The sequence below is a fragment of the Chroicocephalus ridibundus genome, chromosome 13, assembly GCF_963924245.1.
Source record: "Chroicocephalus ridibundus chromosome 13, bChrRid1.1, whole genome shotgun sequence".
NCBI lineage: Eukaryota > Metazoa > Chordata > Aves > Charadriiformes > Laridae > Chroicocephalus > Chroicocephalus ridibundus.
In genome coordinates, this window is record NC_086296.1 from 4,282,121 (window position 1) to 4,297,352 (window position 15,232).

At 50.8% G+C, this 15,232-nt stretch overlaps 1 protein-coding gene across 3 annotated transcripts; it reads left to right on the forward strand.

Annotated features, from left to right (window-relative positions):
- The first annotated feature begins 1,382 nt into the window (after positions 1 to 1,382).
- On the forward strand, positions 1,383 to 15,036 carry TMEM116 (transmembrane protein 116). Of its 3 annotated transcripts, XM_063351488.1 has the most exons (11): positions 1,657 to 1,807; positions 2,078 to 2,124; positions 2,250 to 2,313; positions 6,126 to 6,257; positions 10,198 to 10,302; positions 11,813 to 11,862; positions 12,562 to 12,645; positions 12,727 to 12,865; positions 13,354 to 13,498; positions 13,613 to 13,686; positions 14,217 to 14,936. In XM_063351488.1, the coding sequence occupies exons 1-11, from the start codon at positions 1,760 to 1,762 to the stop codon at positions 14,415 to 14,417; spliced, it is 1,089 nt and encodes a 362-aa protein (XP_063207558.1). In that variant the 5' UTR covers positions 1,657 to 1,759; the 3' UTR covers positions 14,418 to 14,936. The 3 variants fall into 3 exon arrangements, with proteins under 3 accessions (XP_063207557.1, XP_063207555.1, XP_063207558.1); XM_063351487.1 differs by lacking the exons at positions 2,250 to 2,313; positions 14,217 to 14,936 and adding an exon at positions 13,867 to 14,203 and having other exon boundaries at positions 1,383 to 1,807; XM_063351485.1 differs by lacking the exon at positions 2,250 to 2,313 and having other exon boundaries at positions 1,390 to 1,807; positions 14,217 to 15,036.
- Positions 15,037 to 15,232: the final 196 nt, after the last annotated feature.

Below are 15,232 nucleotides of genomic sequence, written 5' to 3' on the forward strand. Positions count from 1 at the left end.
TCTTAGTGTCCTTGGGTTTTATGCTCTTTAATCTACCCCACCTTCTACCTTTTGTTTTCCCAATAGGGCTCCTTTTCCCGAGTCTTGTTCTCCTTACCTGTTGTTGACTGAGAGACCCAGAGTTTCCTCTTTCTGCCTTCTCCTTCAGTGGCTCCTGTCTCTGTTTGGCTTGGGTACCGGCCAAATGCTGGCAGGCATAGTCAAGACAGGTTCTCCGCGTATCACAACTTGCCCCTCATCTCCTGGCCGGAGCAGCCATCTCAGCAAACACTCTCCTGAAATCCTTTGTGATACCCTGACAGAGCGAGTGATTTGAGCTCTGAGCAAGGGCAGAGTCTCCTTGAGGTGCTATTACACTTAGACTCGCCAGTTTGTGCAAAAACGTCTTTTTTCAGAGGTAAATTTGTGTGAGTTTTCTTACAGCTGAAGAGCACATGCAATGGCTGTGCGTTTTGCCTGTCGTTCCCATCCAAGCTTCATTTCCCAGGTTCAAAATAAGGGGGGGTGAGACCAGTAAGGACATATGAAAGTCTCAAGCCATAGTTAACACAAACAAAATATCTTCTCCAGCCTCATCTTCAGAAGCGATTGACACCGTCAAACTAAAGCTTCCTCAGCATTTGGTAGTTTTAAATATTTGAAAATGAGGTCTTGTAACAGGAAGCAGTATTTGTGTCCTTAGAAGCCCCCTCTGTACAACTTTAATGGAGACACCTGGCCCATAGATCAAGTCAGTCCTTAAAACTTGATACTGCATGTGCTGTTCACGCTGTGTGGAGTTCAGATGGCCACTGGAAGACGCTGTACTCCTCATCAGGGTTATAGAGCATTGAGAAGATTTAACACCTGTGTGTTTTACCTTAAGGCTACACTAAGCTAAGCAAAACTGATTTCTGTGGGAGCTTTGCTGCCTTTTGAATCCTGGGGTGGGTAGGCAGAGCAGATATTGCTGCAAGATAAAATGTATTAATAATGCTATAATAAAAAAAATGGTTCCAGTTAATAGCTGCTTCTTAAATTGCTTTGTAGAGAAACTGCTGCCGATTTTTCAGTTGGAGGGGAAGGCAAAGGCCGATGATGCCACCTAGAAGCGAAAGGGACGCCCCGGAGATGAGGGGTTTACATGAAGTGGTGGGAGGGTGTCCCCCGGGCCTGGCTCCCTCTCGCCCCTTAGGAGGGGAGGAAGAAGGACCCCAAGCAGGGTGGGCTTCGGCTGGGCCATCTATAAGCTCGTTAGAAGTTCACCTGCGTGAGGACGCTCCTCGCTGGGCTCCTGAGGAGAGAGGAGCCGCCGCGGGCCTCGCGCGCCCCCTCAGAGGCGTCCGCGCGCCCCTTCAAGCAGCTCCGCCGCCCCCGCCCGCTCGTGACGCCGCTGAGGGGCGGTGCGATGGGGAGTCCCATGCCAACTTACCGTGCGGGGGAAGCTAAGCAGGGTCGCCTCGGGTCGGCCCCTGGAGGGGCGACCGGGGATGCAGGACCCCCGTGTGTTTGCTCCACCCCGGTGAGCCCCCCCACCAGGGCCGGGTCGGGCTCTGCATCCCGGTGGGGATGAACGGCGGCGGAGGCGCGGATCCCCGGTCCCGCTGTTCCCCCGGGGCTCCGGCCCTCTTCAGCCCCTCTCTGAGACCAAGCGCTGCCCGTCGCCGGCCCCGACGGCGGGGGCCGGGCCCGGGGCGGGCCGGGCGTGGGGTGGCTCCGGGGCGGAGCGCGGGCGGTGCCCGCAGCCCCGGGAGCGTTGCGGCGGCGGCGGAGGGTCCCCATGGCCCTCCCGGCGGAGGCGGCCCGGCTGGACGGGGGCTGGCAGGAGGTGAGCGAGCCCCGCCGGCACCGGGACCCCCGGGGGCAGCGGCTGTCCCTTCTCCGGGGACCCTGCCCGTCCCCTCCGTGAGCGCCCCTTCGCCACCGTCCCCTCCCGGCCAGCCCCGCTCCGTGCCCTGCGGCACCGGCAGCCCTGCCCGCTCCTCTGCGGGGGCTGCGGGCTGGGTCCGGCCCCCGGCACCCCCCGGTCGGCGGCTCCCCGGTCTGCGGGGCGCTCCCCGGCGTGTCGTGCTGAGTGGGCACCCCTCCTTCTCCCCAGGTCTACTCGGCTCTCCAGTGGATACAGTTCACCATGGCCATGCTCAGGTACAACGCGCTGCTAAACCCGCGTCCCCGGGACGGAGTTACTGTTGCGACGACAATTTTCTCCGGAAAAAGACAAACGGCGAGGCACATGTGCCCCAGTTCCAACCTGTGCTTTGTTTTCTCAGTGTTATAGGTTCCAGCTCAATTATTGCCTATGCCATCTTTCAAAATGCAGTGCGGTCCCCCGAGGTAAGGACGGGGCATCCTTTTCCCTCCCTAAATCGGGGTGTCAGTTCCTTGCAGGTGGGTTGCACGGACCCGGGTGGGTCAGGCACCCTGCTGGGAGCAACTGCAGGTCTCAGGTTTTTGTGTTTAAACCTCATTTAACAGCTGGGAGGGAGGCAAAGGGCTTGCCAAGTGTTTGGCCTTTCATCCGTGATATGACTAACCTTGACCTGCCAGCCAGGCAGGGAGAAGCAGGTTCCTTGGCCCCGTGCTTTCTGTCTTCCAGTCATTCCTGGGAATGCGGATTTGTTAGTGTGTCCCCCTCTGTAGGGGAAAACGCCTGGAGGGCTGAGGAGCTGTGTACAAAGCTGCTGAAGTGCAAATTGGAGATGCCCCTGTTGGAAATGCATTTATGAGTGTCCATCTCTGGGTATCTCTGAGTAGTTTTTCCAGGCAGGTGCACTACTAAAGCCGATACAACTCAAAGATGCTGCAAAGTTCAGACAAAAAGGCGGCAGGCTGAAAAGCTGTTTGTTGAGCTTGGCTCCGTAGTGGGGCTTTGGAGGATTCACACTGGACGTGGCAGGAGCCATGAACATTTCTAATGCTGAATCAGGTGCAGTTCGCAGGATGCAAACTTCCCTCACGGTGGGACCGTCAACACATGCACTGCAGGTCTGAGATGGATGCAGTGCCCGGCACATCCCGAGAGCATCACACGTGCAGGTCATGTGTGCAGGGAACCCCACGTGTCTGGGAGGTACCAGACGTGCTGAGCGGGTGGCTGGCACCTGCGCAGTAACCGTAGACCTCCATCCCAAGCCTGCCAGGCTTTTGCTGTCCACACGAAGTCCCTCTGTCTGTCCAGGACTTACCGGGGGCAGTTGCACAGAGCTGATCTGTGGGGTTTGTTGTCCAGGATTTGCAGATGTCTGGCAGCCCAGTCTGTGGACCATGCAGATAACAGGTTACTGCTAAGAGCAGTAGGACAGTAGTAGCCATGTGGTAACAATGCTGTAGTTGTACTTCCTTCATCTTCAATGTTCTCTGTACATCGAGGGTTTGATCCACAGCCCAGAGAACAAGACTTCCAGGGAATTCAGTGAGTTATCCTCAGAGAAGGAAGGCATGCAGTCAAGCTAACGACTGACACTTCGTTGGATGAGGCAGGGTGGGGAGGAGAACATCCGTCCAGGTTTGCAGGGCAAATTTGCACTGCTTAGAGCATGCAGGGCAGTCTTGCTGCTGCAGCCAGCCTCCTGGAAATGCTCAGCCCAGCACATTGATAATGAGCTGCTGAGATCTCCGTGCATCCCAGGGAAGAATGAAGGCTGGGACTTCACCTTAGTGCTGGGGTGGAAACCCTTCCCAAGCTTGTGCTGCACAAGGGGCATATCAAAGTCTCCCTCTACCACATCTCCTGCACCTGGAGAGCTCCAGACAGGTTTCTCTCCTGGGGTCCTCCACTCTGGTATGATATGGAGCTGGGTTTGGGAGATGTCCCGGTGTGACTCAGCAGCTTCGTCCCATTTACTTCCATGGCTAGCAGCCTGCGTTACTCAGGAGCCCTTGTGCTATTAGTCATATGATGTGGCTGTGGCGTGGGAGCCGTCCTCTAGCTGCTTGTGAACCACACGCGTGGCTCCAGGTCACAGATGGACCTTTCCTGCTCGAGGCAGTCCAGATGTTTCTGCTCAGATTATTACTGCAAATCCGGATAGGAGGGATGGATACCAGCTGGAGCAACTCATGTGCATCGGGCTTCCAGGCTCTTGTTCTGCTGCCAGGAGAGATCTGTTGCTGGTGTTTCAAAAGCAGCAAAATCTTCAGTAACTTCCCCATCGCCTTGTCCCCATATTTCTGGCCTTAAGTGGAAATTTGTAAACAAAGGGGCTGGAAGAGATCTATATCAAAGCTTGCCACAAACAGCTTATTCCCTGAGTCATGAGGCTCCAGAGTGAAATGTTTGAAAATAAACGGCTCCGGGGGCTGGGAGGAGAACAATGTTACAAACACTTCCCCTCCTGCCCCCAGCCTAGGAAATCAAATATTGCATTCTTGAAGCTTGTTTTCTGTCTCTATGGGGTCAATAAAACTCTTCAGCCTGAGCTAAATCATTCAGAAGAGATGATGGCAAGCAACAGAGAATTTCCTCTGTCATGTCAACGTGTTCTGTGCAGGCAGATGTCCCTGGGCAATGGCCAGACAGAGCTAAATCAACATGTATGCTCTGGCATGGCAGCTCATCTGAATCATTACGTCTTTACATTCCCTTCCTCTATTTTATAAATACCATTTGTTTTTTTCTTTTTTGTTTTGCAAGTAAGAGCCATGCTGCCTTTCCCTTGCCGCTATGTCACCTCCTTCTTTATTTAGGTCTGTGCCAAAATAACTCCTCAACCAAACAGCGGTGCCTTGCTCCAAGGACACTTGTTGCTAGAGAAAGGGGTCACCTGCTCGATTGCAAAAGTTGCTGCTTTGCTTATTTGGGAGCTGCTTCGTTTTTAACCTGCTGTGCTCGCAAACTGGATGATATCCCCAGCCTCTCCTGCCTGTGACTGCCTGCTGGGGCTCCAATTCTGCACCAGCAAGGAAAAACATGGTTAAAAAAAGGCATTTGTAAATGCAACGATGTACAAACTAGCTTCAGATATGTAGTTAGCAGTAGCAGTTTGATTTGCCGTGTTGCTGGGTTGGATGGTACAAATATGTAAGTGGGGAGGCAAGGCTGTTTGAGGAGATGAACCCTGCAGAAGGCAGAGGACCTGCCACGCTGCTGCATGGCAGTGCGGGGACCAGGAAGACACCAGGCAGATCTCCCTCAAACTGTGCCATAAGGACACATCTGGTTCGATCAGATCTACCTTACTGCTTATCGGTCTTACTTAGCTCTTCCTCGTTGCTCACGGGAACAAGACAAGTATCACATAACACGACGGGTGGCAAACTTCTACTTAAAGGACAATATGGAAGCAAATCTCACCAAAAACTCAGTTCCATGAAAAAAATCTTCTTAAAATCAAGGCCTCTTGATATATTTCCATGCTGCGTTTAGCATTATTATCTTCTGTAGGGGGGGAAAAAAAAAGCCATCATTTTCTCTCCAGGATGCTGAAAATTAGGTACCAAAGACTACAATTAAGAATCCAGATAATTAGGCTGCTTTTCCAGAGTGTCTGCTTTCCCACTAACAACAAAAATGTTGGCCAGAATTTTGCACAAATGTTTTCCTACATTGTTTACAGTCCTTTTGGCCAGCGCATGCAAACTGGAAACAGGCTGGAAACTGCCATTAGAGGAGATGCGACTCTGTTCCAGCAAGATGCAGAGTGCGGCAGAGTGGCTCTCACAGTGAAAATTAATCCAGCATGTAAAATAGATTCAGCCTTAGTCACCAACTGAGACGACATGAAACACATAGGAAAAATGTCTGTTTCAAGTGATTTCAGACCTGCAGAAGGTTTCGTGTTTATCAAAAGTCTGATTTCTCTATCAGTTGATTTAAGAAATAACATCGCTTCTTCCTGTCAACCTGCCCCGTTCCGCAAAATTGTGACATTCTGGACCTTTGAGATATTTTCTGTAAGATTTGATGCTGCTCTTGGATCCTGGGGCATTGCTAGTGGGAGAAAGGGCAGTTAAAGCTGGGTATTGGCATTGAAACAGCTCCTGAGAGCAAGAGTCAGCGTGGATTTTGCATGCGAGGAGAGCTGCCCTGCCAGAAGAGCTGGAGGACCAAGGCATATCTAGTCGAGGGGGTAAAGCTGCTGCTGTAGGTGGTCATGGGAGTGTTGTGACCATCGCTCAGACCTGCTGACCGATTTCACTTTTCCCAGGTTCGTCCTCTTTTCTACCTGAGCCTCTCTGACCTATTGCTGGGCATGTGCTGGCTCGCTGGGGCGCTTCTCTATAGCACACCAACCTCCAAGCAGGATCTCATCTGCTACAACCTGCAAGCGACGGGACAAGTGAGTAGCCTTGACATCCCCATTCATGCTGTTACTTTGCACCCATTCCCTAATTAGCCTCGCTAGTAATCAGTGCGTGGCGGCGGGGGGCTGTTTCTAGACAGGCTTTGGCAGCGACTCCCCGTGTGAACTTGACTTATCAGATCTCGTCACCTTGTGTGTAAACTGGAGATAACGGTGCTTGGTTTGAGGTACTTCTGGTTTGTGAGAGGCAATGAGGAAGGCAAAGAGAGCATGGGATTTTGTGGTTGCTGCGTTTGGGTTGCTTGTGTAAAGTGAGTAGATGGGTCTTAATCTATTTCCTGTTGGACCCGTGCCGAGGATGGTCTCTCTGCCTCTCACATGGCTGCTTTTCTATTCCTCTTCATGTTTCCTCCATCCTGGGCAGGAACAGACACATTCTGCGATTCGCTTGAGCTCAGACTCACAACATGACTCATATAAACAGCCCTGGTTTTGCTGACCTGGCCCTATCCTCTCTCAAACAATCCCAAGGATGCTCAGGGGATCCATCAGCACAAGCTCAGCCCCGTGCCCCAGCGATTCGGCAGCTTTCCAGCTGATTCCATGTGCCGGAGACTAATTGGAGTGGAGTGAGTGAAATGCCGTTTTCCTGACAGTTTGCTTTTGTCTCACTGAGTTCCCATTTCAGCGTTAGGCTTCGCAAATCACTGCTCTCAAAAAACTCTGTGGGATACGGCCAAGCTTGGGCCAGAGCGGTGGTTCACAAGTGGTGATCGCTGGGCTTAACAGGTTCCTTTTGAAGGACCCACAAAAATGTGGCTGTCGGGAGCCATGATGTGTGTTGTGTGGGCTCAGGCAGCTGCCTGGGAGCGTGGTGGTACCCACAGATGGGACCTGTCCTCGCTGAGCGGCAGCATGTGGATCTGGAGAGCTTCTCCACGAACCTCGGAGAGGGCAGAGAAGTAGCTGCGTGTGCGGTATGGAAGTGTTCGCGCTGTTGTGTGTCTGGGCATGGGCGCCCAGGGTTGTTTCAACAGCTGTTCTTGTGGATAAAACCGTAATACTCATGATGGCGAGAGCAGCTGTTCCACTCCTGGCTTATCTCTGGTTTCTCTAGCTCCCCTGTGCCGCCGTGGAAGCACCGCAATATGTTCATGTCGAGAGAGGAAACAGTGCAGGGGGGGGGGGCAACTTGGCCACTTGGGAATGACACAGAACAATATCAAAGATGTTTTTTAGATGATGGCACAGGGGAAAATGAGAAGAGCTTGGGAGAGGCTTTTCAGAGCCAGAAGGTGGAAGGAGCACGCGGGACCGAAGGCATTTCTGAGTTGTTTCCCTTGCAGCTTTGCCCGGGGAGCATTTCTTAATGCTGGTGTGATGTTTTTATGGCCTGGAGAAGAGAGGCTGCACTGCTAGAGGATATAGGTTGGATGTAGACAGTACGCCATCATGTCCCAGCAGAGGCACTGGGAGCATGCTATGCTCCCATGCATTCCTGGCTCTTTTTTTGCCCTTGCTTTTCCAGCCCGTGGCCACGCTTCTCAGGGACACCAGCAAAGGATGGGGGCAAGGCGGGAGCTTTACATCCACACTGGGGAAGGCAGCGTGGGTGGGCAGAGCTGGCCTTGGGTGAGCCCTTGCAGGACTTGTCATTGCCTGCGCCCCACGGGGGACAGTCAGGGTGCTGTGGTGGGGTGGGCAGGGTGCCTGCCACATCCCGACCTCGGCATAGGTCTTCTCTCCTGCATGCCGCCAGCAGACCACCTCCGGAGGACTGCCAGGGCGGCAGAGCCGGCTTGCGTCTGGCAAGAGCTGTCACTGCTGTTTGCTCGGGAAGAAATTAAAACAAACGGAGCACTTGCCATAGCAACCGTGCCCGCACGGTGCACGTCACACGGTGCAGGACACCTCCTTACTAAACACCCCAGCAATGCTCTTGCGTGGTGGGCACACCTTGTGCGTAAGTAGGAGCCGTAACAGGTTTAGCCAGCAGCTTCTGCAGAGCATAAGTGATCTGTAACCGACCGAAAGGAGTAAATGTCTCCTGGCCCCATTCTGCCCTCACTGAGCGGAGAAGTCTCACAAGGGTTGCATTCCTGGGTGTCTCATAAACACACACGGCTTCTTTGCACGCAAACACCTAGAAGATGTAAAATGCACTGAATGACGAGGGTGGGGACAGGCCGAAGACCACTCAGCAGTGGTGTTTGCAGATGGCAGCCCTTGGAGAGACTCACGCCACAGTCCGTGTGATGTGGTTGTCTCAAGGTATTGCCTTAGGAGCAGGACAATATTTTGACTTATTCAGCCTGTTTACCGTCACTTTATCACCAAGGGCTGACGTTACAGCAGATGGGACTCCTCTAGCACCCATACCATGTCATAAAGGAGGAGATTGCTCTGTTTCTTGGGCTTTCCCTGTTTCAGCCCCAGACTCCTGGTTGATATTAAGTGTAAATACTGCTCCTTTCTGCTGTCCCTTGACGTTGTTCTCTCCGCCTCCCTGCCTTGCCTTTGCATTATAATAATAAAGTCCAGAATAGAGATTGTGGTTATAATTGCACAATTCCTCCACATTCTTCCAGTTCAGTTCCAGTGGCCTAATAAAGTCCTGGCAGGCTCCGCTCACGCTGGTGAGCACAATGGGGAGCCGCAGAAGTGTTACAATGAGGGGCTCTCGTGTATCCCAGCCCCTGCTTTATCTCCTCGTGGTGAGCGCTGCAGGGCTGTCCAGGGCGCCGAAGCTGGGACTCAGGAGAGCAGAACTCCCTTCGCTTTCTGCTGGCAACTTCACAAATGGCTTTTGGTTCCCTCTTCCAAAAAAGAAGGCAGTGCTGACATTTTGTGAGCCTCTCTAAGGCGTTTTGAAGTGCAAGAGAACGATCTTTGTGGACTGTTTTGATGACCTTCCCTGGAAGGAACTGAAGGGCAACAAACCCTCATTAAACCTCGTCTAATGAGCTGGAAAGTCACTGTAATGTTCCTGCTGCAATGTAGCAGCCCTTTGGACTCCAGCCTCTTCAGAATCAGCCGAGAGTGTTTGCAACCTCAGTGAAGAAGACCGAGCTTGTTTAGTGCCTACTTTCCTGGACTTAGATGATACGAGGGTGGCAAACCTGTGCTCCTTGCCTCTTTGGCAAAGGATAGCAAATCCACAGGAAAAAAATCACTTGTCCAGCCCTTCCTCTTTGCTTTTGCCACTGAAGCATGTGTTTCCTGAAACAAACCCAGCACACGCATATATATAGTGTGATTAGGCAGCACTGTTTATACTTGACTGCCTGGAGCAACCATGGATTCAGAAACAAACGCAAGAAAGATTTGTGGTTTTTTTACAGGAGATTTTACATATTTGGTATCACCTCAAGTTGGAATCGAGGGCTGTGAAGCAGTGTTCTGTATCTTTTCTTTTCTCCTTTTTCCGATGGAGAGAAAAGGGCTCTTGGGAAGTTAACTCAGGCTTAGTGCAGATATTTTCTGCCCTCACTTTTCTCTTTAAATATACTATTGTTTTCTGTTTCCGTCAATTCACTGTGTAGTGAGCTTGTTATGCGAGAAGCAAATCTAAATGCCACATCTGTGTTGTGTTTCCTAATGGATGTAGCACAGAGAAGGATCAAGTGCCTTTGAACCCTTTGTTGCCACGATTTGGGCCAAAAAAATGAGCTGAGTCATAAAGATGTGTATTTTTAAGGCAGTCTTGCTGTCATTCATTCTCCTGGCCCCTGTTTGAGGCCAAAGTGAAGGTACCTTTGTGTGGTCTAAGGTGGGAACCCCTCCTCTACCTGGCTCCTCCCAGTTGGTGTCCCACTGCAACCCAGTAGACGTGAGCACAGGGGCTGTGCAGGGACCTCACCTCTGGCAGTCCGCTAGGCCGTTTAGCATCCTGCCCCTGGCCCGCGGGCTTTGAGTTCATCAGCGCTACAGGAGCTATTATTGTAGGACTGAAACACTATCTGTTTGTATTCCTCAGGTATTCTACGTGGCCTCTTTTCTATACACTGTCAACTACACCTGGCATCTGTACATGGACCTAAAGATGAAATACAACCAGAACCTTTTCAGGATGCCCCCCCAGGTGAGTAAGACTGAAGTGCAGCAACTGTTGGGTACCAAGGTCTAACTGTGGGGTTGTGGTGGGGTTTAGGAGGTGCACACGTAACAGTGTATCTCACCACAAGGGATTTGAAGGCCCTTCTGCCCCACGGCTGTGTGAATTGATGTATCTTGCCCGCTGAGGTCAGCAGAGTTACTGCTGGGTCTGCTGTAGCGTCTCAGTGGGAGATTAGGTTTGCAAGACTAAAGCAGACAAAGGCCAATGGCAGTGTCCATCCCAGCAAAGAAAGCTCAGGACTGGGTATGGGTGAAGTTCTTCTACAGTTAGAAGAAGAGCAGTTGGCACCAGCTGAGCGGTTTGGTGCTGTCACTGCCTTCTGCCACTGCACGGCAGAGGGACAGGAAAGCAGAGGGTGCCTGGACAGCCTGGAACCGAGTACTGACAATTTCTGCCCTCCTCAGGTGTCATACAGTGTTTGAGAGCGTCAGTAAAGTATTTTAGGAATTTGAGATAGGAGGTGTGACGGAAGTGAGCTAGTGATAAAAAGACCAGTTGGCTCTGGGAACGGTGGCCAGTCCTCACTTCATCATCGCTGGCCTTTACAAAAGCCCTTTGGGGAACCGGTATAATCGCTGGGAACCGAGGAACAAGGACATAGTACTCAGAAAAATACTCTCTACGTTGGAGGCTAAACAAACACTTCACGTTACCGCATGACCAAAATCTCTCCTTGCAGTTGTTTCATTCCTCACACCTGGCTAAACAGCGAGGCACCGTCATCGCTGTAAGCGACGTGTTGCTCCTGTATTGCTGCGAGACGACAGATTCCTTATGCAGCTCTTCCCATTGAACCCATCAGCCCCATTTCCTTATGTAGCCTTTCTCTTTCCCAGAAACTTTCCATGCACAGCAAACCTTGTATCCCAGTTATTCCGTGTGTTGGTTCGGGAGCAGCAGGCTGGGCAGATCACTCTATATTTCAATTGCTCTTGTCCATAGGGTTTGGATCCACGCGTAGGACTGGTTTTCTTCTTGCCAGACCCCCATTCAAAACACAGCACCTACCGTAAGCTCCCCACCACTACAGCTGTGCCCATGTTGTGTTGTCGTAGCTGGTGTGTGGATTCCAGCTGCCAAAGTACACTGGTTTCTTCATCAGAACATGACGTTTCTGAGGAACAGGGCCAGGTTAAGTGGAGGAACAGTACAAAAAATGAGTAAGTTACACCAGGGAGCTCATCAAGAGTCTGCTCCTTGTCCAGTTCCACGTTCTCGTCTGAAATCCTCTAGTCCTGAAGGAGAACAAGCCAATTCGCAGGTGGAAGCATTGTTTGGTTCTGCTGCAAATCAGCACAGACTGAATTTGTGGGTGTTGATTCAGGGCAAAGTGGAAGCAAACTTTTGTATTTGGTCTGGGGATTAATCAGCATTTGAAGAACCCTCAGCTGCTGAAGTGCTCCCTGAGACCTGGTTCCTGTGAACAGTGGCTGTATGGAAACCATCGTTTAATTAAGCTCTTTGGACTTTGCAGGTTGGAGATTATGCCAGTTGCATTGGCCGAATAGCAACGATCTCGTCCAGGTAAGATTTAATTCTCTCTGGCAGAATTATGTGGTTTTGGTAAACAGTAGCGTGCTGATCTCTGCTTCCTACTTATTCTGAAGTGACTTTTACTAAAACCTGCGTTTGCCAGGGTGCTCATCAGGGACAGCAGAGTGACCGAACAAACTCAGAGCAAGATCCTTGAGGGGTGACGGTTTTAAAGTGAAAGAGGGGAGATTTAGATTAGATATTAGGAAGAAATTTTTCACTCTGAGGGTGGTGAGCCCCTGGCCCAGGTTGCCCAGAGAAGCTGTGGCTGCCCCATCCCTGGAGGGGTTCAAGGCCAGGTTGGACGGGGCTTGGAGCAACCTGGGCTGGTGGGAGGTGTCCCTGCCCAGGGCAGGGGGTGCCACTGAGTGGGCTTTAAGGTCCCTTCTAACCCGAACCATTCTATGATTCTATGCCTCAGATGTAAGGGCCTTTCTCTAACCAAGTTAGTTACAACTATATTAACTATGTGTAGTTTTCTAGAAAGCACTCCCTTTACCAATATATTGCCTGCGTGAATGAAAGTGCAGAAGTCAGTAAAGCTGGTAAAATGCTCTTCCAGAGCAGTGTCGATAAAAGCAATTTTTAAGTCCTCTATAGTGACAGGAGAAAAACCAAGTAGTGTTTAGTTGGGGATGGGCGCAGTGCAACGCAGTAACTAATAACTGCTGTTGTCCTTTCTCCTCTTAGCCTGATCCCTTTCCTTCTCATGGTGCCTGTGTTTCACCTGGGCAACAGCAGTAATTGCTACCAGAACTTCAGCCAGAAGCACGGGTAAGCTTCACGCATCTCTGAAACAGCCCCCCTGCCTATGAATGATGGCAGGAGCTCAGGCTGTTCCCTTTCTCCCCCCAGGTGTCTCTTGATGCACACAGAAATAGCCGTGCCCAGCAACGAGCCACAAACCCTGAGCGGCTCTGTCTGCCGTGCGATGCATTTCTATGGCATTGGGGTCTTCCTCATTTCCTTTCTGATCAGCTTCATAGCCATTCTGGTAAGGAACTCAGTCCTTGCGCGGTAGTCGTTGCACTCGGATGATCGGAGTGAGAAAATTTTCCTCTTTTCGTCTTTACGAGTTTGCTTGGGTGCTACCAGAGGCCAGGAAATGTCAGGGGAAGAACTGTGTGGTGCTGCTTCACTTTTGGAAGGGGCGGTCAGGGAGAGAAGATACCATGGTGCCTCCATATAAATCCATCTGGAGTCCTGTGTTCTGTCAACCCATCCCAAAAAGGATTTAGCAGGTAGGGGAGGCTCAGAGTGTGGCTGCAGAGATCACCTACTGCATGAGTCAACGAGAGCCCAAAACAATTCAGAGCCTTCAGTTCAGAAAAGGTCCCGTGCAAAGCAACTGCTCTCCCCCAGGGAGCACGCTGTGGCGAGAGAAGGTTAGATAGATTGAAATGGGGTACTCTGTCCTAGATGAAGCCAGCTCAGAGCATGTGCACAAAGTACAAACAATGATGGATGCTTCTTCTTTTTCAGGTTATACTCAGTCAAGCCCGAGGCTTGTACAAAAGGTTTGTAAACTCCACGGGATTCCTGGGGGATCAGCAGTGGGCCATGATTAAGATGGTAGAACAACGTGTGGTTTTTTACCCCGTCGCATTCTTCTGCTGCTGGGCCCCAGGTTAGCAGAGAGCTGAGTTACTCTCACAATACTCCCCTAGGACGTAGTGCCCGGCAATGAAACTCGGAAGAAGCGGGCTTAAAGCAGTACCCTCTTGTCCATCCCTTTTCACAGCTGTCCTCCTTGGAATACTGAAGCTGACTGTTTCAACCAACAGCAAAATCTACATGGCTCTTCTAATTCTACAGGTAAATATCTTTCTCTGTGATCTATGTCTTGCCTTCTCTGCTTGAAGAGGAAAACGAGCGTTTGCCTGTTTCTGATCTCTGCTAGACAAAGCATGTTTGCAGCCACAAAGATCATAAGTCTGATGGGTTTATGCTTTTGGTTGGCAGAGATCTTTGTTAGCTGGTTTATGTTTTTCACAGGCTTGGAAAGGTCTCGGCAACCAAAATCACAGCATCATGGAAACTGTAGAAAACGGGACTAGAAAGGATCCCCAGGAGTCAGGTTTTTTCCCTTTCTATGAAAGTCTCCAAATGCAATTCCTCCCCAACACTTGTCCGGCTCCTTGCCGTGCCTGAGGCAGCATTTAGCAAAGATTATTAAAATAACCGCGAGATTCCTGTATCACATGGGGATGCACATAGATAAAATCATGCTGGAAGTGGGAGGCTTGGCATAACACGACGGGTCTGACAGCCTGGCAGGGAGCCGCGGAGTGCCGTGCCGTGCTGGCTGGCAGGAGAGCCCTGATCTCCCCTCTGGTCTCTCCCAGGCTCTGACAGCAGCTTCCCAGGGGCTTCTGAACTGCATCGTGTACGGCTGGACACAGCACGTCTTCCTCTCCCTCAAACGCAACGCCTGCCGGGACGTTGACACTCAGACTCCTCTCCTGCGCTCCCAGAAGAAGTTCTACGCCAGCACGCTCCCCGCCAGCCCGCCGGACACAGAGGGGTCCACGTCCACCCTGCTCTGATGAATCCCTCCGTCGAAGGAGAACAGGCAGCGTCCTAACGAGACCTCCTTATGTTTTAGCAGTGTCAGCCAGACCCGATATCGGGCTGTCTGCTGTGAACTGTCTTGCCAGCAGCAAAGTTAGCTGTAGTGCTGGAGGAGCCTGGGCAGATCAGTCAGGGACAGACACTTCCGTGAAGATAGCTATTTATTTTTCAGGTTTGTATGGACTGTAAATGGATTCTTTAAACGTGGTAAGTCTTTAGTACAGACTTTGTCCTTATGGAAATAGCTCTAGAAGTGCAGCAAATTATATGTAACAGCTCAGAGATCTGGTACAGCTCCTTTGAGGTCAAAGGATATTTTACTTCTCTAAGTATTTCAGTAATATGCTATTACAAATTAACAGTAAAGCAAAAGTGAATATTTTTCAATCTCTGACTTTTAATTCACTGTAAAAATAAGAACGGGTACCATACTAATAGTCAACTGCAAGGAGTGAAAAATTGTAAAGTAGCATCAAAAAATCAGTGCTCACTTCCGTGCCTTGACTTTTTGCACATTTCCCTTCTGTTCGTCATGCCAACTCCTGCCCAGCTAAGATAGATACACACAAAAATAAGCTTCTTCAACACAGTGGAGCATCTCTCGTGAACCAGATGAGCAGGACTTTGCATGAATCTGTCTATAGTCTTCTAGATGTGCAAGTGAATTATTCACTAGGGTCCCACCGTTCTATAGAAAATAAAACAGATCTTTGGCAGCATTGAAAGCAACTCTCTAACTTTTACACCCTGTTTTCTAACAGCTTCACTTTTTGGGTCCAACCCCAATTTA